General features: G+C 36.2%; 1 protein-coding gene across 7 annotated transcripts in view; it reads right to left on the minus strand.

The window, feature by feature from the left end:
* LOC150081658 (protein pangolin, isoforms A/H/I/S-like) overlaps window positions 1-26,003 on the minus strand; it is a 558,802-nt gene that overhangs the window by 79,042 nt on the left and 453,757 nt on the right. For all 7 annotated transcript variants that reach the window (XM_090379518.1, XM_090379517.1, XM_090379519.1 and 4 more), the window contains one exon: window positions 24,090-24,249. In XM_090379518.1, coding sequence (XP_090235644.1) covers window positions 24,090-24,249 — 160 coding nt within the window. The remainder of the gene's footprint in view (window positions 1-24,089; window positions 24,250-26,003) is intronic.

Consider the following 26,003-nt stretch of genomic DNA (forward strand, 5'->3'; position numbering starts at 1 on the left):
AGATGCAAAATACTCATTTAGTTTGGCAGCTATCTGATAATGATCATCTACAGTCAACCCATTAATATCAAGTACAAGTGGACCAATCTGATTCATCCACTTCCTTTTATAGTTTATATAAGAAAAGAAATCTTTGCTGTTTTTCTTTGCATTCTTTGCCAAAGATTTCTCATAATCTGCCTTTGCTTGCCTAACCTCCGTTGTGACTTGATTACAGAATAGCTTATATCTACCATAGGCTTCTGTGTTGCCTGACAATTTATACGCATCCCATGCATTTTTCTTCTCTACCACGAGTCTCATTAGTTCATCTGACATCCCTTTGGACCTAAACCTAAAACAGTATTTCTTAGTTGGCACAAAAAGTCTAATAGCTTCCAAGATTACTTACCATTTAGAATTCGCTGTTGGTATTGGTCCTACTGTATAGAATTTAAAAAATCTCTGAGACCACTGTAGTCACCTTTATGAAAGCAAAAACCCTTCCCTTTACTCCTGATGGTAGTTACATCTATGAGTAAATCCCACATCAGTACATTGTGCTTTATCTGTAAATTCTTAATGTATGAATAATCACTGCTGATAATCGGATCTAGATTGTTACCCCTTCTGGTTGCCTCTTTAACATGCTGCTGTAGAAAACAATCATCCAATAAATCCACAAAAGCCTTGCTAGAGTGTGAGTGACCAATGCACAAGTTCTAGTCTATATTTGGGAAGTTAAAATCCTCCTCCTCATAATCTGCCTTCGCTTGCCTAACCTCCTTTCTGACTTGATTACAGACTAGCTTATATCTACCATAGGGAAGTTAAAATCCCCCATTATAAGACACTCTGATTTATTGGCCCACTCTATTTCTCTGTATAATTGTTCATTGTCTCATCAGAGTCATTAGGCCTATAAGAAACTCCAACTCTCATTTTTGCCTTACCAGTGCTTATGTCACACCAAACTGACTCAACATTGCACTGTCCATCTATGTCAACTGGCTGCACTTCCTTAGATTTTGTGTGTTTCTTAACTAACAGAATAACCCCTCCTTCCTTCCTATCCCGTGTATCCTTTCTGTACACAGTGTACTCCCCAAATTCCAATTCTGCATTCCTAATATCTATGTGATACCATATCTCTGATATCCCAAGAATATCTGCACTGCTAAGAAAACTTCATATCTAACTGCACAATTACTTCCAGGTTTTTTTCATGTTCTACCACACTAAGTGTAGTACCACATAGTTGGTACGTTCCTCTGGGGTTACTTCTACCTACATGCAGTACTTTGCATTTGTCAATGTTAAACTTCAGTTGCCACTTCTCAGCCCATCTGCCCAACTTTTCTAGATCCTGTTGCAGTAACACACTGTCATTACTGTCATTAACAACCCTGCCAACCTTTGTACCATCTGCAAACTTCGACACTAAGCCTGATATACCTTCATAAATATCATCGATAAATGATATTGATGAAGGTATATACAAAACAACAGTGGGCCCAACACCAAACCCTGTGGGACATTACTAATAACATTACTATATGAAGAGTAGCGTCCATAGATTACCACTATCTGTCTTCTCCCACTCAACCACCCTTTTATCCATTGTAGCAAATTGCCCTTAATACCATCCAGCTGCAATTTGTACAGTAGTCTTTCATGTGCAACAGTATCAAAAGCTTTCCTGAAATCCAAGTATATGATATCGAAATTATTTTTTGCATCCAGTTCCTTTGTAACGACATCAATCAAATTTGTCAGACAAGACTATTCCTTAACAAACTCATACTGTGTCTGAATTATTAGTGCAGTCTTGTCTAGATAATCCTGCATTGCTTCTTTAATCAGTGACTCCATTATTCTTCCCGGAACAGAAGTTAAACTAACAGGTCTGCAATTACTCGTGTCACCCTTTGATCCCATTTTGTGAATTATGGATACATTTCACATCTCCAGTGAGTAGGGACTTTCACTGAGTCCACGGATGCTCTCATAATTATGGCTAAGGATTTGCTTACTTCCTTTTCTGCCTCCTTTAATATAACTGGATAGATCCCATCCACCCCATGTGCCTTTCTTATGTTTAACTTCAACAATTTCTCTTCCACTTTGCTATCAGTTATTACAAAATCATTAACCTTCTCTCCACTTCCCTCAAGAATTCCTCATGTGTGAATGTAAATGCAAAATACTCATTCAGTTTGTCAGCTATCTGAGCATGACCATCAACAATGGAAACATTGATAAGGTGGACCAATCTGATTCATCCCCTTCCTTCTAGAGTTTATATTAGTAAAGAAGTCCTTGCTATTTTTCTTAGCATCCTTTGCCAAAGATTTCTCATAATCTGCCTTCGCTTCCCTTGTGACTTGATTATAGACAAGCTTATATCTACCAAAAACTTTAATGTCGCCTGATAATTTATATGCATCCCATGCATTTTTTTTTTTTTCTCTGCCATTTAGGCCTAAACCTTGAACACACTTTCTTAATCGGTATGAAAAGCCTAGTAGCTTCCACGATTAATTCCTTCAGTGCTTCCCATTTAGAATTTGCTGTTGATAACATCATCAATTGATACCACTGTATAGAATTTAAAAACTGTCTGAGACCACTGTAGTCACCATGTTTCTTTACTAATACTTTTCTAGATTTAAATGAATTTTAAAATAACTAAATGAATTCTAACACTTGGAGGCAAAACCTTAGTGATCCAATGCACCATTTGTTGGAGTTCTGATGAAATTTAGTGGCGGGTTTAGAGCTCTCGAACCACAGATTCCAGGGTGAATTGGATCACTAATGTTTTGCTTCCGAGTGTTAGAATTCATGTAATTCAAGGAGAGTGTTATTAAAAAAAAAGTGTATGCATATATTGAGTTAATTGCTCTCATTATTTCTAAAATGTAAATTTAGAATACACTTTGGAAAAATTATATAAAAAATTCTATAAAAACACATTATTAATCTAAATTATAAAGCCTCAACGGGTGTATTATGTTTATATGCCAAAGTAAAGTCTTCTTAAAGAAGACTTATAGAGTTCTTCTTTAAGTTGTTTCTTAAAGAAGCATTACTGATAGATTTTAAGATATCTCTTTGCTGCACAAAAATGGCTTTAAAAAGTCAGATAAGGAGGAGGATGAAGAGGAGATCGTGCCTGTAAGACACTTATGCAAAGCCAAATTGTGGCTTAAAAAAAGCCAAAATTCTCAGGAATTCATATCCAGAAGTTGATGAAATTAAATAAAGTTACTTTTAAAAAAACTTAGAAAAACTGTTACTTAATAAAAGTAATAGTTTTTATATGTTTTTTTTTAGTCTGATATGAGTTTTGACAATAATTTCATTCTAGTGTTGTGCAACCATGTCAAAATAAGAACAAATTAATTTTTATTAAGTATTTATATACAACTTTTTCATTTTTATAAATCTTCAAAAAATTTCACAAAGAAACCCACTTCACCAAGCTGGCTGTTTGTGGAAAACTCACTACTCATGGCCCACACATGTTCAGGGAACTAACTCCTGAAAGAGTTAATAGTCATTTTTCAATAGTCTGATCAACTGCCAGATGTTCTACCTGAATATTAGTGGGATTTGAAGACTGAAGCTTTTGCTCTTTTTAGTTTAAGATGGAATTACAAATAAAATATTTCAATCCTATATAAAATTATTTCAATTATAAGATTGAAATAAGCATGAAAATAAGGAAATTAAAAACACGGAAAAGATGCTCAAGGAAAGGGCAGAGATGATCATAAAGTTATAATCTTTGGTACCCACAGAATAGCTAATACCAACTATTACTTGGAAAAGTGGAAAAATTGGAGGGGAGGAAAAGATCAATACTGGCAGCAGTTACATTCCCTGTTTGTAAGGTGAAACTTGACAGGTACTCAACTTTGTTTATTGTTTCAGGAAAAAGCTTTTTTTTTTTTTTTTGCAGCAAACATTTTGCAGCAAATATTTTTTTCTTCTTAATGAACTGCAGCACTTAATGTATTTAATTTTTTTAATTTTTAATAGCATATTTAAACATTTAAGAAATTCTGTATTTTTCACACATCATATCATATTAGAAAAAAAGAAATATATATATATATATACAGCGTTAATTTTCACATTGGTGCTGTAGATATGTGGCGTTAATGCTGTTGTGATAGTTATCAATTAAACATTATATGCAGATTGTTTTACATAGGGCACGATCCTATCTATTTTTGTATTCTTAATGGGCTGCAGCACTTAATGTATTTAATTCGTCTAATTTTTAATAGCATATTTAAACATTTAAGAAATGTTGAATCATATTTTAAACATGAATTTAAACATCATATTAAAAAAAAAAAAAAAAAAGAAATATATACAGTGGATTCCGGTTATTTGGGCCACCGGTTAATCGGGGCAGCCGTTTATTTGGGGCAAATCTTAAAATAACAGAAACCAATTGAGAAAATAGCCAGGGTTTACTTCGCTTAATTGGGACAGTATGCCGTTTAATTGGGGCAGGAGACTGAAGCACTGGAGATTACCCTACGATTGTCTCCGACAGTACCACGTGGTTCGGTCGAAATTCTGGAGGTCACAACCATAAAACAATAAAAACAATTAGTAGTCACCTGTTTATTGGGCTTTTCTGTTAGTGAAATCTATCATAAACGGACAGTAAACTCAATCTTACTGAATTTGCGATAATACCGACAGCTGGAATTCTGTGGGTTATTATGGTGAAATGTGTTTACACTTCCATGAAATCTTCAATCATATAAAAAAATTAATTTTCAGATCTTCTCTTCATTCCTATTTTTAAAGCTTTGTAACTCATTACTCTGTTTTCACTTGCGCATATTTTGTTACTTGCAATTTGTGTGTGCCGTGTTCTTTGTTATTGATTGCTTATCTTTTTACTGTTTTAAATTTTAACCCCCACCCACAAATGTCAGTGAACAGAAATTTCAACTAGTTCATATGTACATATTACAGTACGTATTAATTATTCCGATTATCACGTATATTCTTCCGATTTTCACGTATCATTTAATTTTTTTAATTGGTAACGTAATAAAGGGTAAATTTGTGCTTAATATACCTTTGCTTTTATAGCCTGTGGATAATATTCCTCCTATTTTTGCTAATTAGAATCGCTGTTTAATAAAATTAAAATTCAATTCACAAACATGATCATAATGACCGGCGCTTACTGCACATCGTATGGTGAACGGTACTTTACTATGTTGAGTTCGTCATAATGTGATTTGATTGTACAGTGAACCAATTGTAAATGGGGGGGGGGGTACATTGTATTTTTAACTATTTACGTGGAACTTCAGATAATTGGGGCAGCCGCTTAATCAGGCCAAAAGGCACTAATCTCGATGTGTCCCAAATGACCGGAATGGACTGTATATATACAGGGTGTCTCAAAAATATTGGTACAAACGTTTAGGGGAGGTAGTTAACATCTAAAGGAATGTGAATCACATAGGAACCCATAACCGGAAACATCACCGTACATCAGTAGACTGCGCCGTTCATCAGTTCGCGAGAGGGAAATTTTCTGGTTTAATCATTCAAGCAGTAGTCGCTGCATGAAGAGCATTCATCGATATACGAACTGTGAGCTGGCAGACATGCACCTAGTGTATGGATTAGCAGAGGGCAATGGATGAGCCACTCAATGAATTTATGGAGAACGCTTCCCAGACAGACATGTACCGGACCACCGTTTGTTTGCCCGTATGCATCAAAATTTGGGCGATTATGGGTCATTTAGAGGTAACAGGAGTAGTGCGGGCAGACCACGTTCAACGCGAACTCCCGCCATGGAAGAAAGTGGGTTGAATGCCGTCCAGAATAATCCTACTACCAGAACATGTGCCATTGCCTCTGCCTTAGGAGTGTCTCATTGCAGTGTACAGCGTGTCTGGCATGACGATTCCTTACACCCTTTTCATCTCCAAAGGGTTCAGTTACTGCTCCCCCCAAGATCATCCTGCACGTGTGGCTTTTGCGCAGTGGTTTCTCCAAGAAAGTGTTCAAGACTTGAATTTTCCAGCCTATGTTTTGTTCACGGATGAGGCTTATTTCACTCGGGAAGGCTTATTCAATCAGCACAATGTTCATGTGTAGGCTCACGACAACCCACAAGTTGTGTGTCTCCCATGCAACACAACATAGTTTCACAATAAATGTGTGGGCAGGTATGGTCGGTGACGGCTTAGTTGGCCCATACCTGTTACCATCCCACACGAACTCCGCTAAATATCGGATCTTTCTTGAACAAGTTCTACCAGGGTTACTTGACGATGTTCCAGCAAAGGCGAGACACAATATTTGGTTTCAACACGACGGGGTGCCTGCCCGTTATGGAAGTTGTGTTCATGACCATTTGAACAAGCGTTTTGGGTGTTGATGGATTGGCCGGGGTGGACCTGTTGCCTGGCCCCCACGCTCACCTGATTTATCGAGCCTTGATTTCTTTCTGTCGGGGGCCCTCAAATCTATCGTGTATGAATCACCTGTGGAGATGGAAATGGATCTCGTGGCAAGACTTGTCCGCGCTGCTGCTACTTTCAAAGAAGCTCCAGTTGTGTTCGACCATGTCCGCCAATCCATGCTGCGTCGGTGTCACGCATGCATCGTGTCTCATGAAATGCATCCATCTCGTACTCCATTGTTAATATTATGTCAAATAAATGTTTGCCACTAATTACTGTCTTGTGTCATTTCTGCTTCTTGTGCCTCTGCTACTACTTTCCCATGACATTTACGGTTATGGGTTCCTATGCGATTCACATTCCTTTAGATGATACCTACCTCCCCTAAACGTTTGTACCAATATTTTTGAGACACCCTGTATATACACTGTTTTATTTTTCACATTGGTGCTGTAGATATGTGGCATTAATGCTGTTGTAATAGTTGTCAATTAAACATTATATGCACATTGTTTTACACAGGACATGATCCTATCTATTTTTGTATTCGTGTTTGCTGTGTATTATAACTTGGATGGCAGGCATTTCAGGCAATGAAGCCTAATGGTGCTGACTAGTAATTTGGTGTGCTAGCAGAAGCCGGTTTGCCTATATATAATTTTATACAAAGTATTTATAAGAATTTTACCAAGAATGTAACAGTATATATTAATAATTAATGATTAATGGTTTATGGATGAGGGGCATTACCAAAATTAAGCAGAAGGAACCCAACGACCATAATGGATACATAAGTTTGTATGTAGAGTGTGGAATAGGTAAAGGGCTAATGGAACTGAAATTGTAACTATGGAGAACAAGGAAGGGACAGAAGTTAAGTAGTAATTAGAAATACTTAATGCTGTGAATGCTCTCTGATTTCCATGCCTACAGCGGCTTTTCAAATCTACCACGTGCTGCATATATTTCATGTCAGAAACAGATGCCTTACTTCTTGCTGCTTTCTTTGATTTCGGTGGCTGACCCTGGGAGAAGGCGTGGAAATCACAGGATTTGCAGTATTAATTACTTATATATATATATATATATACAGTAAACCCCTGCTATTCGCAAGGGTTACGTTCCTGAGAAATGCCGCGAATACTGAGTTATGGCTCCCATAGTAATAAAGGGGTTCCATTCCAAAGTATGAAATATATAAGAAAAACTAGTCTAAAATTTTGTCTATGTATGTATTATATGTACCTTCATAATATGACTATGTACATAGACAGTACATAGTGAAATGCAAGCATATGGCATCGAAATGAAAATAAGAAACAATTTAATATTAAATGTAATATTTATTAGAAATTTCAAACAAATCTTTCAAACCAGCGCCTTTGCTAACTAAAAAACTTATCCCGTCAGTGCTATCACCTGTTTCGCTAAAGTGTTGATAAAGGAGTTTTGCCTTTTCACAAATGGTGAGTGAACTTAACAGAATTTTATTTCGAGCTCTGTCTTCTATCCACAGATTTAAAGCTTTTTCCATTTTTTCTAATTTAACATCATGAGTTACAGAGCAAATTTTTGAAGCAATTAGCGCATTTTCATGGACACTACAGCGGATTTTTTCTTCCAATTTCTTGATTGATCATACCGTTGACTCATTAATTTTTATAATGTTTTGCCACTGAGGAGACACTTTCACAATTAGAAATTTTGTCTAATAACTCAATTTTATTCGCTAATGTCATCACCTTCTTTGATCTTTTCACATTTCCCTTGTTATTCGTAGCCATATTTTTGTACGGGTTAGAAAGAATTTGTCCACAATAAAGTCACTTTTTTCCGTTAACACACTCGAAAAAGTCTGTTTTACATCGCAAAATGGTAGATTTATCACTTTTGTAAGCATATCAATTTATAAATTTATTCAATTTATAAGCATATAAATTAAAAGCAAACGACGAAATCTTCCATGACAAGCGCATAACACACACACTGAACAAGGATTAGCGAGAAACATCCACGCTTGCGATTTTGTCACCCCCTCTCCCCCCCACCCACTGAGCGCTGTTTTGACCAGGAAAGATAATTTTAGCCAAATTTATGTTTTTTTATGGCGGAAAATGTTCACGGCACTTTAAAATTCACATTTTTTTAGGTTTCATTTTTATTAAATCAGCGACTGCGGATAGTGGGGGTTTACTATATATATATATATAAAAGTATGTAAATAAAGTTGTAAAGATAAGAGAAATAAGTAAATAAGGGTTGTGGAGATAAAAGAGATGCTATGGACATAAGAGAAGTAACTGAGAAAGAAGAAAGAAAAGAAGGGGAAAATAATAACGTATATATATTACACAAAATGTATACATACTTATATTGTCATATATCGCAAAATGTGTCGTTTTCAAGTGTCAACCACCAGAATTTCCCTACCCCCAATACAATATCAAAATATTGTATTGGGGGTAGGGAAATGAAATAAAGTATAATTAAAGCTATAAGGGATGATATTACAGCCAGCATGTAATCTAAGGTTAACACAACAGAGGACCCAAAATAATTATATGATTATTTTCTTTGTTCATTTTCGTTTTAAACAAAGCTTGAAACAAAAATGAACAAAGAAACTAAAACTAGAACAAAGACCATTGTTGAGAGTAGAGAAAGGTTAATGGCAGAGATGTATATAAACATATTTATATTATACCTTTTAGCTAACTAGAGGCAAAAATAGGTAAGTAATTAGGATAGCTATAGACACTCCTGCCCTTGTATTGCATTAATAGTCCAGAGTGTGGAAAAATTATAGTTTAAGGATAGTTAACAGTATTTGACAAAAGAATATAAAGTTGGAGATCGTGTTATCTGGGAGAGAGATTCCCATCCATGCTAGTAATGGCCCTGGACATATATATATATAAGAGTGAGAAGCAGAAGGTGGCAGAAACCAAAGAACGTTAACTATGGAACAAAAACACAAATGAAATAACAAACCAAATGCGAACTCACCTAATATGATGTAATCGGAACAATATGATATGATTAAACTGAATAAGCCCAGTGTAAGAAAGAAGGTAAACGGATACACATGGTGTATGCTAGCAGCCTCAGTGCCAAAAATGTGAAAAAAATTAATAAGAAATAATTTAGATTGGCACCCACTAAGCACCAAGGCTGTATTAGGTGAAATATCTCATTGAAAAGATGTTATACCTAAAAAAATAGGGATAAAAAATAGCAAATAAATAATAATAAGGTAAATCAAAAAAGAGAAAATAAATAATAAATAGTAGATAAAGCTACAGTGTTCATTATACATATATAAACATTCTGCAACTAGGGATCATAGATACATTAGCATTAGCATTAGTAGAGGCATTTGATGCAAGAAAGCAAGCTTATGCAGCATCAGCCAAAAAAAAAAAAAAAAAAACCCACTTCCACTTCACCCCTCTGTTCGTTCAAAATACTTGTCCAGCTGAGCCTTAAACTTATTTAGGCTATCAACCTCCACCACAAGGGATGGAAGTCTGTTCCACCAACCAACCACCCGCTGGCTAAAGGCAAATTTCCGCACGTCTATCCTACATCTGTCTTTCCTCAATTTGAATTTATGCCCTCTCAGGTGATTTTTCTGAGCTAGAGGAAGAATCCCATCAGCATTGAGCATGCTTAAACCATTCAAGGCTTTATACACCTCTATCAGATCACCTCGCTGGTGCCTAGTCTCCAGACACTGTAATTTGCAAAACTTAAGCCTTTCTTCGTAAGAGCACCCCTTTGTTCCATTCACTAATCTTGTTGCCCTTCTCTGTACTCGTTCCAGCAGCTCTACATCCTTCTTGAAATGAGGCCTCCAGACCTGTATACAGTACTCTAGGTGTGGCCTGACCATCGCCTTATACAATGGAATAATCACCTCCTTATCCCTGCTGGAAAAATTCCTGTATATCATTGACAATACTCCATGAGCTACTCTTGCAGCCCTTCTGCACTGCTCAGAGAACTTCATATCTGCCTGCACAACCACCCCCAAGTCCCTTTCATTCTCTACCACTGTCAGTGTAGTACCACAGAGTTGATACGTTGCTCTGGGGTTGCTGTTTCCCATGTGTAGTACTTTACATTTATCAATGTTAAACTTCATTTGCCACCTCTCAGCCCATCTGCTCAACCTTTCCAGATCCTGTTGCAGCAGCATAGTGTCAGTAGTGTCCTTGACAACCCTGCCAACCTTTGTATCGTCTGCAAACTTGGACATTAAGCCCGATATACCATCATCAATATGATTTATAAATACAGAAAACAATAATGGACCCAACACTGAGCCCTGAGGGACTCCACTAATAACATCAGTCCACGATGAGCAGTGTCCATTGATTACCACTCTCTGTCTTCTCCCCCTCAACCACCCCTTTATCCATAGCAGCAATTTGCCTCCAATGTCACACTGCTCCAATTTGTGTAGCAGTCTTCCATGTGCAACAGTATCAAAAGCCTTTCTAAGATCCAAGTATATAATATCAAAGTTATTCCCTGCATCCAATTCTTTTGTGACTGCATCATAGTATCCAATCAAGTTGGTCAGGCAAGACTTCCCCTTAACAAAACCATGCTGTGTCTGAGCTATAACTGAAGTCTTGTCTAAATGATCCTGCAGTGCTTCTTTAACCAGTGCCTCCATTAATTTTCCTGGAACAGAAGTTAAGCTCACAGGTCTATAATTACTTGTGTCAGCCTTTGATCCTCCTTTGTGAATTGGGGTCACATTTGCACATTTCCAGTCTATGGGTACCTCCCCTGAGTCCAAGGAAGCTCTCATAATTATGGCTAAGGGTTTGCTTACTTCCTTTGCTGCCTCCTTTAATATAACTGGATAGATCCCATCCACCCCGGGTGCCTTTCTTGTGTTTATCTTCAACAGTTTCTCCTCCACTTTACTCCCAGTTATTTCAAGATTCTGTAGCTTACTGCTAGAGTTGAATACACCTCTGGCATTCCCCTCGCTGAATAACTCCTCATGTGTGAATGTCGATGCAAAATATTCATTTAGTTTGTTAGCTACCTGAGCAGGATCATCAACACTTGACCCATCAATATCAAGTGGACCAATCTGATTCACCCCCTTCCTTCTAGAGTTTACATAAGTAAAGAACTCTTTGCTGTTTTTCTTTGCATCCCTTGCCAAGGATTTCTCGTAATCTGCCTTCGCCTGCCTAACCTCCTTTGTAACTTGGTTGCATATCAACTTGTATCTATCATAGGCTTCTGTGTCATGTGTTAATTTGTATGTATCCCATGCATTTTTCTTCTCTGCCATATGCCTCATTAGTTCATCCGACATCCATTTTGGCCTAAACCTTGAACAATATTTCTTAGTTGGTATGTAAAGCCTAGTAGCTTCCAAGATAAGTTCTTTGAATGCTTCCCATTTTGAATTTGCTGTTGGTAACATCATCAGTTGGTCCCACTGTATAGAATTTAAATACTGTCTCAGTCCATCGTAGTCGCCTTTACGGAAGCAATAACCCTTCCCTTTACCCCTAATGGTAGTTACCTCTTTGAGTAAATCCCACTTCAGCACACTGTGATCACTGCCACCTAGTGGTTCATTTATCTGCAGATTCTTAATGCATGAAGAATCACTGCTGATAATCAAATCAAGAGTATTACTCCCTCTAGTTGCCTCCCGAACATGCTGATGTAGAAAACAATCATCCAATAAATCCACAAAAGTCCTGCTAGTGTGTGAGTAACCAGCCCCCAAATTCCAGTCAATATCTGGGAAATTAAAATCTCCCATTATAAGACACTCTGATTTACTGGCCCACTCTATTTCCCTGTACAGTTCCTTATTATACTCATCAGAGTCATTAGGCCTATAGCACAATCCTACTCTCAATTTTGATCTCCCAATGTTTATGTCACACCAAACTGACTCCACACTGCACTGTCCAGCGATGTCGACTGGCTTCACTTCCTTGGTTTTTATGTGTTTCTTAACTAAATACATGTTTCCCACCGTAGAAAACAGTAGCAACTAGGTGTCAATATGTACATATATACATATCCAAACAAAAGGGACAACAATAGCAGTCAAGGAAACTGATGTGTTATTTGATTAAGACTAAGCTGATTTGCAAATAGTTTTTTATGGTTGATAATACTGATGGCTTTATTAAAATGAAAGTGCAGATACGTTAGAGGAAATAGGTTTTCAATCAATTTGCGATAGAATTTCTGAAGTTCTTAATCACCAGATTACAGTTATTGCAAACAGTGGCAATTATAAGACACTGCAAGAAAATAATGTTGGAGTGGACATTTTTAGATATATTTGATTGCCAATGGGTAAAATTAATAACACTGAAATTACACACATCCTGTTTATTATAAATTTCAATAACAGTAGACCCATTATTCACATTTATATCCAAGTCCAGATAGTTGCCTGCAAAGTCACTTGAATTGTTTTTTTTTGAAACAGTTCTTGTAGGTATAGGAGACTACATTCATTGAGAATATTAGGATAGTCCAACACACACATATATCATCAAAATATCTGAAAAATGTGACATCATTCGGGAAGGAATGCTCATACCAATAGAGGTTAAGATTATCTATAATATAGGATGCAGGACTGCCCACTGGAGTACCTTGGATTTGGTGATATACAGTATTTCCAACAAAGCCAAAGTTGTTAAAGGTATATAATTTGACCAAATTATTCCAGTAGAAGATATTACATTTCAATATATGTTTATATTTCTGATAAATGTTTTGAAGAACCTTATAAAGATTATCGAAATTAATTATTATTCCCTAGGGGCTCAACATCTGGTGAGTATGGGCTTGGCACACCCAGGGTCCTGAGCTGGATATCATAATTCTTCTCTTTCTTAGTGATTCCCTTCTACTTCTCTCTCTCTCTCTCTCTCTTTCCCCCCCCCCTCTCTTTCAGGGCAACTTGGAAATTTATTTTAGCTGGTACAGCATAAGCCTCAGGCTTCCTTGCACTATGTGGCTAGTAATAATAAGAATACTAATGAATAAGCTATGGAAGTCGTTTGAATTTTGAATTACAGTAATATGACAGGTTTTTAGCTTTTCTAAAACCGGTAGAAAAGTTCACCACCATGTAAAAATAGTTACTTGGGCCTAATTATTTTTACACAAGGTGATGAACCTGAAACCAATCAGTGTTTTATGGAATTTTGGTATGAAGTAAACATAAGAAGTTGAAATTATTGATATTTAGTTTCAGACTTTTATTTAAAGCCAATATTTTTTTGGTAATGATATTTTGTGAAGATGCAATAGGTTTATAGCAGGAATTCTCAATGGGGACGAAAATTAATTTTTGGGGGTGAAAAAATCATGAGTATTAACAATGCTTTGTGGCCCTTCAAAGTTCATCCCTACCCAACGACATCTTATTCCTTAATATTTAATTTCTCTCATTGGGTTTTCTTTTCAGCTGATTTTTAACATATAGGTATATTATATCAGGAGTGAGTGAGAAATTTGGTAAAAGGAAGAGAGTGGGCATGATTTAATTGAACCACATCTGCTTTTTATAGCCATTAAATGCCTAAGTGCTTTCAGAGATAATGTCTCTGCAATCCTTGGGGGTTTCACCTTTCCAACAGCTGTGACCTCGGTGGTGGCATAGTCAGTGTGGTTTATTTATTTAATCTTTTGTTTCATTGGTCACTATATGAGGCATGGATGGGACGAGGAAATGTTTCAGTCTATTGTTTCTACTTTATAAGCAACAATTAGTATTGATTTATTATTTCCTTGTGTAAGTTGTTTATCTTTTTTTTATTTTTGATCCACAGTGCTTTTGTGAATGACATGGGCTATGAGAATTAAATAAAAATTGTTTATATTTTTTTTTATTATTTAATTCTTTGTAGTTATTCAACCCATCAATAATGTCAAGTACCAAAAAGAACGTGTCGACAGTATCTGGATGAATATGTAGCTTACGGTTTTATTCAAAGCCCATTCGACTTGAGACAGCCTATATGTCTTATGTGTAATAGTTCTTTTTCAAATGGGGCTATGAAGCCATCAAGACTTTTAGATCGTTTAAAAGGAAACATCCTGATAAAGTTGGTAAACATATCGAATATTTTAAAAATTTAAAACAGAATTTTGGGCAACGTAACACTGTTACTTCCTTATTTAAGAAGAACACACACACAAATGATGGTGGAATGATTGTGTCTTATAAAATTGCAGAAATCATTGCAAAAACTGGTAGTGCTCATACATTTGCTGAGATTGTTATATCACCTGCATTAGAGACTAATTTCAGTGAAGTATCAAAATCCTTCCAGTATTTTAAAAGCACTGACAACGAGCAAAGATTCAATTTGAAGATGAATCAATGAGATGTCAGTTAACGTTGAAGAGCAGCTAACTGACAAACTAAAAAAGGGAAACTTTTCTATTCAGATTGATGAATCCACAGTTACTGACAATAAGGCCTCTCTAATGGCATACATTTGCTATTTCAATGATGATTGTAAATTGCAAGAAGAGATGCTGTTTGTAAAATCTATAGAAATTGACTGTACTGGAGCATCCATTTTTGCTGCTGTAAAAACATCGTTTGTCAAAAAACAAATACTATTGGAAAATTTGGTATCCTGTGCCATTGATGGTGCTACCTCCACGGTTGGAAGACAAAGGATTTATAGCCCACCTAAAGGAAGTGTGTCCCAAAGTTCTTGCAATACACTGCATCGTGCACCGATACCATCTGTTTGCAAAAAACATTAATCCAGTTCTTTATCAATCTCTCACTATAGTTATTAAAACCATCAATAAAATAGTCACATAACAAATATGATCACCTTTTCAGAAAACTGTGTGTTGATAATGAAGAACAGTATGTGAGGCTTCTTTTATATACAGAAATCAGATGGATTTCTAAAGGAAACTGTCTAACAAGATTTGTAAACCTTTTTGATACAATAATTAGTTTTTTAGAATGCAAAGGAGATCAGTAAACACAAAAACAATGTACACTATATAGCTTGGATTTTTTGAAAACTTAATGAAGTATCACTTCAACTTCAAAGGAAATTAATTACGGTGAAGACTGCATATGAAAGGCTTTCACCGAAAAACTAGAAATATTTGAAAACAATTTAATGAGAAAACAATTTCATGGTATGCAGGAGTTAGCTGAAATCAATGAATCTCTATTTTGTTGGAAATCCTCGTGTTACATTTGGTGCTATTGAACTTGTGGAAAAATCTAGATTTCAAAGTTTTATTATTATTGGATAACACACCAGGCCATCCAAAAGATTTAAGTCATCCAAACATTGAAGTTATGTTCCTACCGCCACAATTGCACTAGGTTAATACAACTTTTTTTCATTCAGCCATTGGATTAAGGAATTATATCCACCTTTAAAACTCATTACTTCAGAAAATCGACACAATGGATTTTTGAAAAAAATTATTCCGAATCTATTGCAGTAATGGAGGCATGGAAACATTTCTCAATTGTCGCCTGTACTAGAATCATAGCTTTATCACTGAAAGAAATAAAACTGTCAAAGTTAAATGAGTGTGGAAAAATGTATGGCCGAAGTCAGTTCATTCAGGAAATATGGCCAAACTGGCAGAAAACGGAATCTGTGCAATAGTATAACTTGCTACATCGGTAGGAGGGGAAGGTTTTGATGATATGAGTACTGAAGCCCTTATGGGTAGGGTAGCACAGTTGATAGAATTGCCCCCCCACACACACCAGGTGGAAAAGACCCGAGTTCGAATCCTGTCGATGACGGGAGGGATTTTATGGGTCTTTTTCATATTGTGGCTTAGTCGAGCATGGGTAGCATGGTTTTTTCTCCCAAAATCTCGGGTTTTCATCCAGCAAAACAGAAAATCAACCTCAGGACACAACATGGCCATAGTTGCCTATACTCCTAAAAAAATTTTAAAAACGTATGATTACTGAAGTTCAAGAATTACTGGTAGAAAAAGAGGCTGGCAAAGCATATTTGGCGAAAATTGCATCGGAGGTAAAACTAAATCAATTCAGAGGATGATAGAGCAGATGAAAATTCTAAACTTCCAAATTTTACACTAAAAAGCATATGGGAAGGTATAAAGTTAGCCGAGCAATTAGAATTTTATTTTTTGAATGCAGATTGTTCTTGAATGAAAGGAGTCCAAAGTTCAAAAGGGAGCTTCAAAAATGCTTAGTTCCATACAATGAAATTCGCAAAGATTTATCAAGCAAAAGGAAACAAACCTAGATTACTGATTTTTTAAAGAGAGTAGAAGATACACAAAATCTAGAACGATGTATTTTTGTAGTTTTGTTACCATTTGGTTAACGAAAGTGCATTTTTGTTAGCTTTTGGAACGTAACCGACCTTTTTTTGTACTTTTTCTTAGTCTGGTATAACACGGTGTCACACAACACAACATTTTACAGGAATCTAACTACCGTGTTATACAAGATTTGTACGGTTTGGCGGACAGCAATGCTCTGGAGGCTCGTTGTTTGTACCAAAGGTTCCCAGAACAAAGATGTCCAGACAGGAAATCGTTTGAAGGTATCCATTGCCGCCTTTGTGAACATGGGACCTTTATGTGCTGCCGACAGAGAACAACCAAGATCTACAACTCCTGAAGTAGAGGAGTAGATTTTGAATGTTGTGTGTGTGCTACTCCTGGAATCAGCACTCGCATGTTTGTTTTCCTGTCTGGACATCTTCGTTCTGGGAATTTTTTGTGGTACAAACGACGAGCCTCGAGAGCATTGCTGTCCTCCAAACCGTATAAAGTGCATATCCACTTGCTCCTGATTTGAGTACATGGTCGGAATGGAAAACCACCAGATTCTGTCAGTACCTTGTGATGAAGGAAATCACCTGCGGGAGAATAAGACATTCCGGTTAATAACTCGGGAACCAAGCATTTCTGGAACTATGTTGATACATATGAAGAACTCATTCCTGAAGTTATACCGTGTATTTTTGAGACACCCTGTACACACACACACACACACACACACACACACACACACACACACACACACACACACACACACACACACACACACACACAGGGTGTGTCTCAAAAATAAATAAATATATTTATTTATATATTATATATATTTATTATATATTAATTCTGCTGAAAATGAAAAAACAAAGTGAAAGTCATAATATAAACATGAAACCAACAATAACTTAGATTTTCCAATTCAGAGAATCATTAAGAGCAAGCAATTTCAAACTTATGTTTGTACATATATGAATGCGTTTTATCAAACAAATAAAGGAATAAACAGATGGATAATAATAACTGAAACTAGAAACCATTTTACATCAATAATAATAATCAAGTACTACAGCAATAAAAATCAAAAAACACATTTTGTACAACAACTAAACATAAAGCAAAGAACTAATTTCAACCTCAGCTGCATGTCAGCCATCATGTCAATCTCAAACTATATGTGAACAATGTGTTGTTTATGAGATGCTGAAAGCAAAACTAACATGTTGAAACAAAAGACTCGCCCATTCTTTTTTTTTTGTAAAAAAGATTTAAAAAAAAAACAGGAGGAAAACAGATTTTTCAGAAAAAGCAGATTTTTTTTTAAAGGCTATATAACGCTATAAATTAAATTTAACCAACAGCATACCTTTTATATTGAAATAGAGCTGCAAGATTGTTTACCAGTATGGTATGCAAGATTGTCTACCAGATGGTATACCTAGAATTTCTCTGTCTGTGGACTACCTTTAGACACAACTGATTATGATTGCGATAAACAGAAAGCTACTGTTTCAGACTTTGCCCTTGTCAGAAATGATGTGTAAAAGCTTTGTTTATAACAATGGCAATGCTATTTAGACAGCTGTTGAGAACATTTCCAAAGGTTAACCAGGAAGGGAAGATATGAACTTTTTTTTTAAAGGAAAAAAATAAATAAATAAGTTTTGAGTGTGAAAGCAGTGTTGAGTGTGAGAGATTATTGCCAGCCATATTAATATGGCTGTGAATGAGGAACTGATAAAATGCTAAGCATGATTGGATTTGTTATATTTTAAGTTTCCTTTTACACTTATCAGTTATCCGAACTTCTCAGAATGCATCTACATTCACATGTGAGGAGTTATTCAATGAGGGGAGTGCCAGAAGTTAATCAAATGCTAACAGGGAGCTAAGTGATTTTGTAATAACTGAGAGCAAAGTGGAGGAGAAATTGCTGAAGTTAAACATAAGGAGGCACCTGGGATGGATGGGATCTATCCAGTTATATTAAAAGAGGCAGCTAAGGAGGTAAGCAAACCCTTAGCCATAATTATGAGAGCTTCCTTGGACTCAGGGGAGGTCCCCATGGACTGGAAGTGTGCAAATGTATCACCAATTCACGAAGGGGGTGTTCAAAAGGTGGCACAAGTAACTACAGACTTGTTAGTTTAACTTTAACAAGTTAAACTAACAAGTCTGGGGAAAATAATGGAATCACTGGTTAAAGAAGCATTGCAGGATCATCTAGACAAGACTGCAGTAATAGTTAAGACACAGCATGGGTTTGTTAAAGGGAGGTCTTGTCTGACCGATTTGATTGGATACTATGATGTGGTCACAAAGAAACTGAATGCCAAAAATAATTTGGATATCATATACTTGGATTTGAAGAAAGCTTTTGATACTGTTGCACACGGAAGACTAATGTACAAATTGGAGAGGTATGGCATTAAAGGTAAGTTGCTATAATGGATAAAGGGATGGTTGTGTGGGAGATGACAGAGTGGTAATCAATGGACACTGCTCTTCGTGGACAAATGTTATTAGTGGAGTTCCCCAGGGTTCGGTGTTGGGCCCATTGTTGTTTTGTATATTTATCAATGATATTGATGAAGGTATATCAGGTTTAATGTCTAAGTTTGCAGATGATACAAAGGTTGGCAGGGTTGTTAACAACAGTAAAGATAGTATGCTACTCCAACTGGATCTAGATAAGTTGGAAAAATGGGCTGAGAAGTGGCAACTGAAGTTTAACATTGACAAATGCAAAGTACGGCATATGGGTAGCAATAACCCAAGAGAAACATACCAACTGTGTAATACTACACTCAGGGAAGTGGAAAGTGAAAAAGACCTGGGGGTAATCGTGCAGTCAAATATGAAGTTCACTGAGCAGTGCAGATGGGCTGCCAGGGCAGGTCATGGAGTCTTGTCAATGATATATAGGAATTTTGCTAGCAGGAGGTGATAATCCCGTTAAACAAGGCAATGGCCAGGCCACACCTAGAGCACTGTGTACAGGTCTGGAGGCCTCATTTTAGAAAGGATGTAGAGTTGCTAGCACGAGTACAAAGAAGGGCAACAAGATTTGTGAGGGGAACAAAGGGGTGCTCTTACCAAGAAAGGCTTAAGTTCTGCAAATTGCAGCGTCTACTTTCCAGGTGCTGCAAATTGCAGCACCTGGAGAGTAGGCACCTGCAAGGTGATCTGATTGAGGTGTATGGGGCCTTGAATGGGTTGAGCAAGATGAATGCTGATGGGATTCTTCGTCTTGCTCAGACTAAGAACCTGAGGGAGGCACAGTTTCAAATTGAGGAAAGATAGTTGTAGAATAGATGTGTGGAAATTTGCCTTTAGCTAGCAGGTAGTTGATTGGTGGAACAGGTTTCCATCTTTTGTTGTAGAAGCTAATAGCATAAATAAATTTAAGGCAGAGCTGGACAGGCATTTGGAATGAATGGAGGGGTGAAATGGGAGGTGTTTTTTTTTTTTTTTTTTGGCTAATACTGCATAAGCTCACTTTCTTGCATCGTATGCCTCTACTAATGCTAATCCAACCAAGTACCACCATACAGCAGTTTTTTTGTTTTTTTTTTTTGTAACAGTGTTTAAAACTGATTGAACTAATGAATATTGCAAAATATCTATGTTCAGTGATATGGAGAAATACTGGAAAGTGTGCGTGAGCACAAAATTGATTCATTTCAGTTTAGTTCAAAAAACTCTGAACAACACTACTGGATGAAGAATTGATGGTTTTCTAAATACAGTAAACCCGTGACTTAATATACCCTGATATAACGGATTTCGGATTTAACGAACCGGACAAATAATAATACAGTAATGTACAGATTAATCTCGACCATATTATTTTTTTTTAGGTTATACAAAACTTCAGTGTTATTATTAATTAAAAATTAATAATAATTACCTATTTCCATTATTGTTTTGATAATTACCTACTTTTATTTTTATAATCAAATTCAGGAAATTGTTTTTTATTCTTTCTGAAAACATGTTCAAATAGCTGTTTTCTCAGATTATAGAGAAGAGCAGGCAGTGACTTGCGAGCTGAACGTGATGTGGGACACTAAACTGCAGTTCTACCGACTCGCTTTGTTTTGGTCTCAGTCTGCCTCAAGCTATTGTGCGGTCAGGTTGTATACAGAGTGTTTCTGTGATTTCTGAATTGTGACTTTATTTATTAAATAATTTTGCAATCCTTACAATTTAAAATGGTATCAAGTGATAGAGGAATTAAAAGAAAGCGTGTGAACTTAAATTTGGATAAAATTAGAAATTAATTTCACAGAAATTAGAGCTAATTGAGAAATTAGAACAAGGCATCTCAGTGGCACGTGTTTGTGAAATTTATGGTGTAAAAAAAAAAAAAAAAACTGTTTCTGATATCCGTTAATCAGAGGCCAAATTGCAACATTTTTCTTTAAAATACAGTGTTGATAGCTCTAAATGTGGTTCTACAGAAGGGAGCAGAAAACACATGAAAACTGCGCAAGATAAAAACTTAAAAACTGTGTATAAGTGGTATGCTCAACAGAAATCTAGTGGTGTTAATGTACGAAGTTTTGAGTTGAAATCTGCATGTGAAACTCTTGGAAAACACATGGGACTTAATGTTAAGGCAAGTGATGGGTGGCTGTGGTGTTTTAGAAAAAGGCATGCATTGTGAACAAGAAAACCTGTGGTGAATCTTTAAGTGCAGACACTTCACAAGTTGAGCCATTTAGAAAATTTATAAATGAACTTATTAACTGGTCGCAAGTTAAGTAAGGAGCGAATTTCTGCCTTACTTTGTGCAAATGCTGATGGCTTGCATCGCCTAAAGCCCATGGTGGTAGGGAAATCAAAGAAACCACACACTCTTAAAGACATTATGAATCAGTTGCCTGTTATTTACACCAGCTCAAAGAATGCATGGTTTTCTTCAGAGATTTTTTCAGACTGGTTCTTCAACCACTTTGTCCCTGATGTGAGGCACTTCCAGACAGATGTTCTTAAAATTTCCCCCAATAATGTAAAGGCATTGTTGCTTCTTAACAATGCCCCTGATCATCGTAGTGCTGAGAAGTTAGTTAGTAAAGATGGCAGAATTAAATGTCTTTTTTTGCCTCCTAACACAACTTCAGTTATTCAGCCAATGGACCAGGGAATAACTGTAGCCTGCAAGAGGCTGTATAAGAAGAACTTTTTGGAAGAAGTAATGGTTCTGTTGGAGGATGAAGAAGACACAAGAGGATTCGGGACACTTCAGAATCTATGAGCCTACAACATTAAGTCTGCACTCTTTAACTTGGCAGCTGCTTGGAAGGAGATAAAGACTATGACTTTGGCCAATGGTTGGAAGAAGTTGTTGTACAATATTGAACTGGATTTGGATTTTGAAGGATTTGAGGCAAATGACTTTCGGCGCACCCTTGTAAATGCTGGCAATTGGGAAACAACTGAAGATGATGTTCTGAAATAGCTTGAAAATGATGAAAGTGATCCTGGCTACCAAGTGCTCACTGAAGAAGAAATTGTGGAAGAGATTCAATGTGGCAAGGCAGAGGAAGAAGAAGACACTGAGGAAGAGCAAATTACACCAGCATGGCCTACACTGTCTGAAATGAGAAATCTCATGGACATCACCATCCACTACACAGGAACATCTTCTGATCCTGAAATTGTCCCTTGCTATGAACATTTTTGGCAGTTGAGGGCGATCGTTATATAGAAACATCAGAGTGGCAAACAACTGAAGCTGGATGCTTTCTTTAAGCGAGCTTCACCGACTCCCACTCCTATTTCACTTCCAACTGCTTGTACATCTCAACCACCTAAAAGCAAACAGATGACACCAGTGCCTCCATTTGTGAACATTTCAGGAGAATCTGAAGCTGAGGATTCCCCTTCACCTCTACCTTCAGATACTAAATAATGACTACTGTACTACTACCACTATGGTCATGGCAAAATACTCTTCAACTACACTGTCAAAAAGGTGAGTAAATATTACATATTCTTTATTATAATTTAATAATTTTACATTGTACAGTACTGTATATTGTGTTAAAGCTTTTTTTTACATTAAGAACAATAAAAAATGCTCCTCCAGGTTACATTCGATTTAACGGACTTTGGGCATTAATAGACACCCCTTCTCCCCTATTAGTCTGTTAAATCGAGGGTTTACTGTATGTTTATATTTAAGTTTAAAGGTAAAGTTATATTTTAACCCATGGCACTCATTGCCATGATGAGAAACTGCTGTGCATATTTAACTGCATCACAATAAAGATTAATTAATTTATTTATTTAAAAAAAAAAAAAAAAAAGAATCATTATATTTAACTTAATGCTTCTGAAAACTCAGTTGTACTTGATTCTATAAATCCTATTTGGAGCCAGCAGATTTTCAGATGCCATATGGAAACATGCTTGTCTTAGGAATTCATGATAGAAAGTCAGATGGCCAGCCACCAAATTAAGTCCACAATTTACCACACTTATTCAAAAAGTCATAGTTTCTGCTATGAGTATATTAAGTATCTGAAGTTGCAACACACTTCACTGGATCACGTCAGAATACAAATCACCTTGATAGCACAAACATTAGCAGAACTGCACTAATGAGCGTTATTTATTTATTTTTATTTTTTTGTTATTGTCATTCGTTTTTTTTTACTGTATATATAAAACAAGGTAAAGTTTGCCATGAGTATTGTGGCATGCTACTGATCAGTCTGTCATCCATTGAACTTTTTTGACTTTCATGATGTACACATCTCTCATTGGTCTTTTATGACTGAAAAGATCATTGAAAAGAGGGGGCTTGTCATTAAATTTACTAATTTATTAATAGCAAAGGGTAATGTTTTGTTGCATATTTCTAGATCCTATAGGCAATGTTAGTTAGAGTTACCACTCTGTACATTTATTTGTTTTGAAAATGTTATTAATTTTTAATAAACTTCATAAGTTTTTTTTGTTAATCTTTATTGCTTCCTAAATTGAGAGAGGTTATCATCACTGGCCATATCACATGCATTTTGTGAAAGATGGATAAATTCTACGTTACAAACTGGAGGACATAAATTGAGTCAAAAAGACAGATTCTCTGTTGTACACCCAGACATTTGGCAGTTGTGTTATTTTGATGGATGTAATCATAAAATTTCTTCAGTTATATTCATAATACTACAAACCCTTCAAAATACCCTCCTTCTCGACCACATATTTTCCACATTAGGAAAATAAAGCTGATATAAGACTGACTGCTTCACTGTATGAACACATAATTTTTGTACATTTCATTAAATTTTACATTTTATTGTTAACACAAACATTTGTTTTTGTTACCTCCATCTTGACTCTTGTCTTTTTTTCTCTTTTTCTTTTTACTATGTTGTGCATAATTGTCCCTTGCACTCCATCCAGGATACAGCTGCATATGAAGCTGTCTTTCCTTCCTTGCCATTTCATAGTATTTTGCTTGCTCTTCCCTGGACAGACTGTGCCACTAGAATAATTTATATTATCTAATGATTATATTGCATAAAAGCATTTTTTTCTGAAGGATAAACTAAAGAAAACAGATACAAATAAAATGACATTTAGAATTCAGTAATGTACTGGATTGTAAACATTTATTTCTATATTGGATATTAATGTTTGTTTGTAACTGCCTGTTTCTCCGTAAATGTTTTCATTTGCTCAAAATGAAACAATAGCATTGCAGTTTTAAGCAATTTAAACAGCTAATGCAAAAAATAATAATTATATTCTAGGTATTACTATACAGAATGGAACAATCCTAAGTATTGTCATGTTATTCATGGTTTTTCTGCCCTCCCCTTTCCAGTAAAAAAAAAAAAAAAGCTATAAAATAAAAATAAATTTGCAATGTTTTTACAAACATTGCAAATTTATGAAACCTGCCATCTTGGGGAGACACACACAGAATAATCGATAAATATTGGCTGCAAACAGAAATGAAAGTGATTCTTATGCTGCTTCTACTGGGGCAAACAGCAGCTTGAAAAGCAAAGAGATTACAAGGCCTGATGGAGGTCCTCATGAGAGAAGCAGCAATTACATGGTTTGTGTTAGGGTAACTAAAAGCAAAAACAGTGCATGTATACTTGCTTGTACACTAACATTAATATTAGGAGTATAGTAAACAAATTTAATTAAAGCACCGTTTATCAATAAATGCAAACATAGTAGGCATATACAACCAATGTAAGTAGTGCAGCAATCTCAAATCAGAACTTGGTGCATTACAAGAAGAATTTGAGTCACTGAAGAAACAAGTGCTTGCCCTAGAAACAAATGTAACTGGGAGCTTATCAGGGACTCATGTATCATGACCTGTCAAGTGATGCACCCCTGATTCGGGTTCCAGATAAGAATAGTCAAGTGCATACCACACTTGACTCTTTTTAACATTTTTTTTATTAGTAGACTCTATTGTCAGATAACATTTTTTGTAATAAAGATAGGTGGTCCAGAACCAGTGTGTGTGTGTGTGCCAGGAGCAACAATTGATGATGTTACCAACAGACTGTCAAATTATAAGAAAGGTAAAGGGAGCATTATTATTCACATAGGGAGACTAACCATATTAAATGCACAAGACCTGACTATCTGTTGGATAAATATAGGACTATGCTGAAAAAATTCCGCAAGACTGGTCAGAGTGCGTATGTGTTTGCAATTGTGCCCAGACAAAATAGGAGGGATTATATGCTGAAAGCCTTTTGTGGATTAATTCAAGACTTCAGAGAATCTGCAAATCTCTGGGGGGGGGGGGATTTTATCAGTGTGTTCTGCATTTGAACAAAGGTGATCTTACCTATTCTTACTCTTTGTTGCCCATGTATTTACTTGTTTCATGATTTCTCCCAGCAGATCTTGATATCCCCTTGCTTTCAAGGTTGTTGCTCATTCCAACAGAAGCAGTGCAAGAATCACTTTCACCTGTGCCAGAAGCTATTGTTAATCTATTAGTTTGTGTATCCCCCCCCACCCCAAGCTAGCAGTTTTCTGACCCACCCAACACTGTCTCGATAGTATCAGCAAATATTCTTACACCCTTTCTATTTAAGTGTATCCCATCCTGTAGAAGCAGTCTCTCCTGTTAACAAGCACAGACCATGCTGAAAAAAATTCTACCCCATAAGCCTTGCACAATCTCTCCAGGGCCAAACTGATCGACAAGGATCTCATCATATACTCCCTCCTATCGTGTCTGGGCAGAATTGCAGACACTTT

The sequence above is a fragment of the Mastigoproctus giganteus genome, chromosome 8 (genome assembly GCF_048544385.1).
Source record: "Mastigoproctus giganteus isolate SK-2022 chromosome 8, ASM4854438v1, whole genome shotgun sequence".
In the NCBI taxonomy this organism is placed as follows: domain Eukaryota; kingdom Metazoa; phylum Arthropoda; class Arachnida; order Uropygi; family Thelyphonidae; genus Mastigoproctus; species Mastigoproctus giganteus.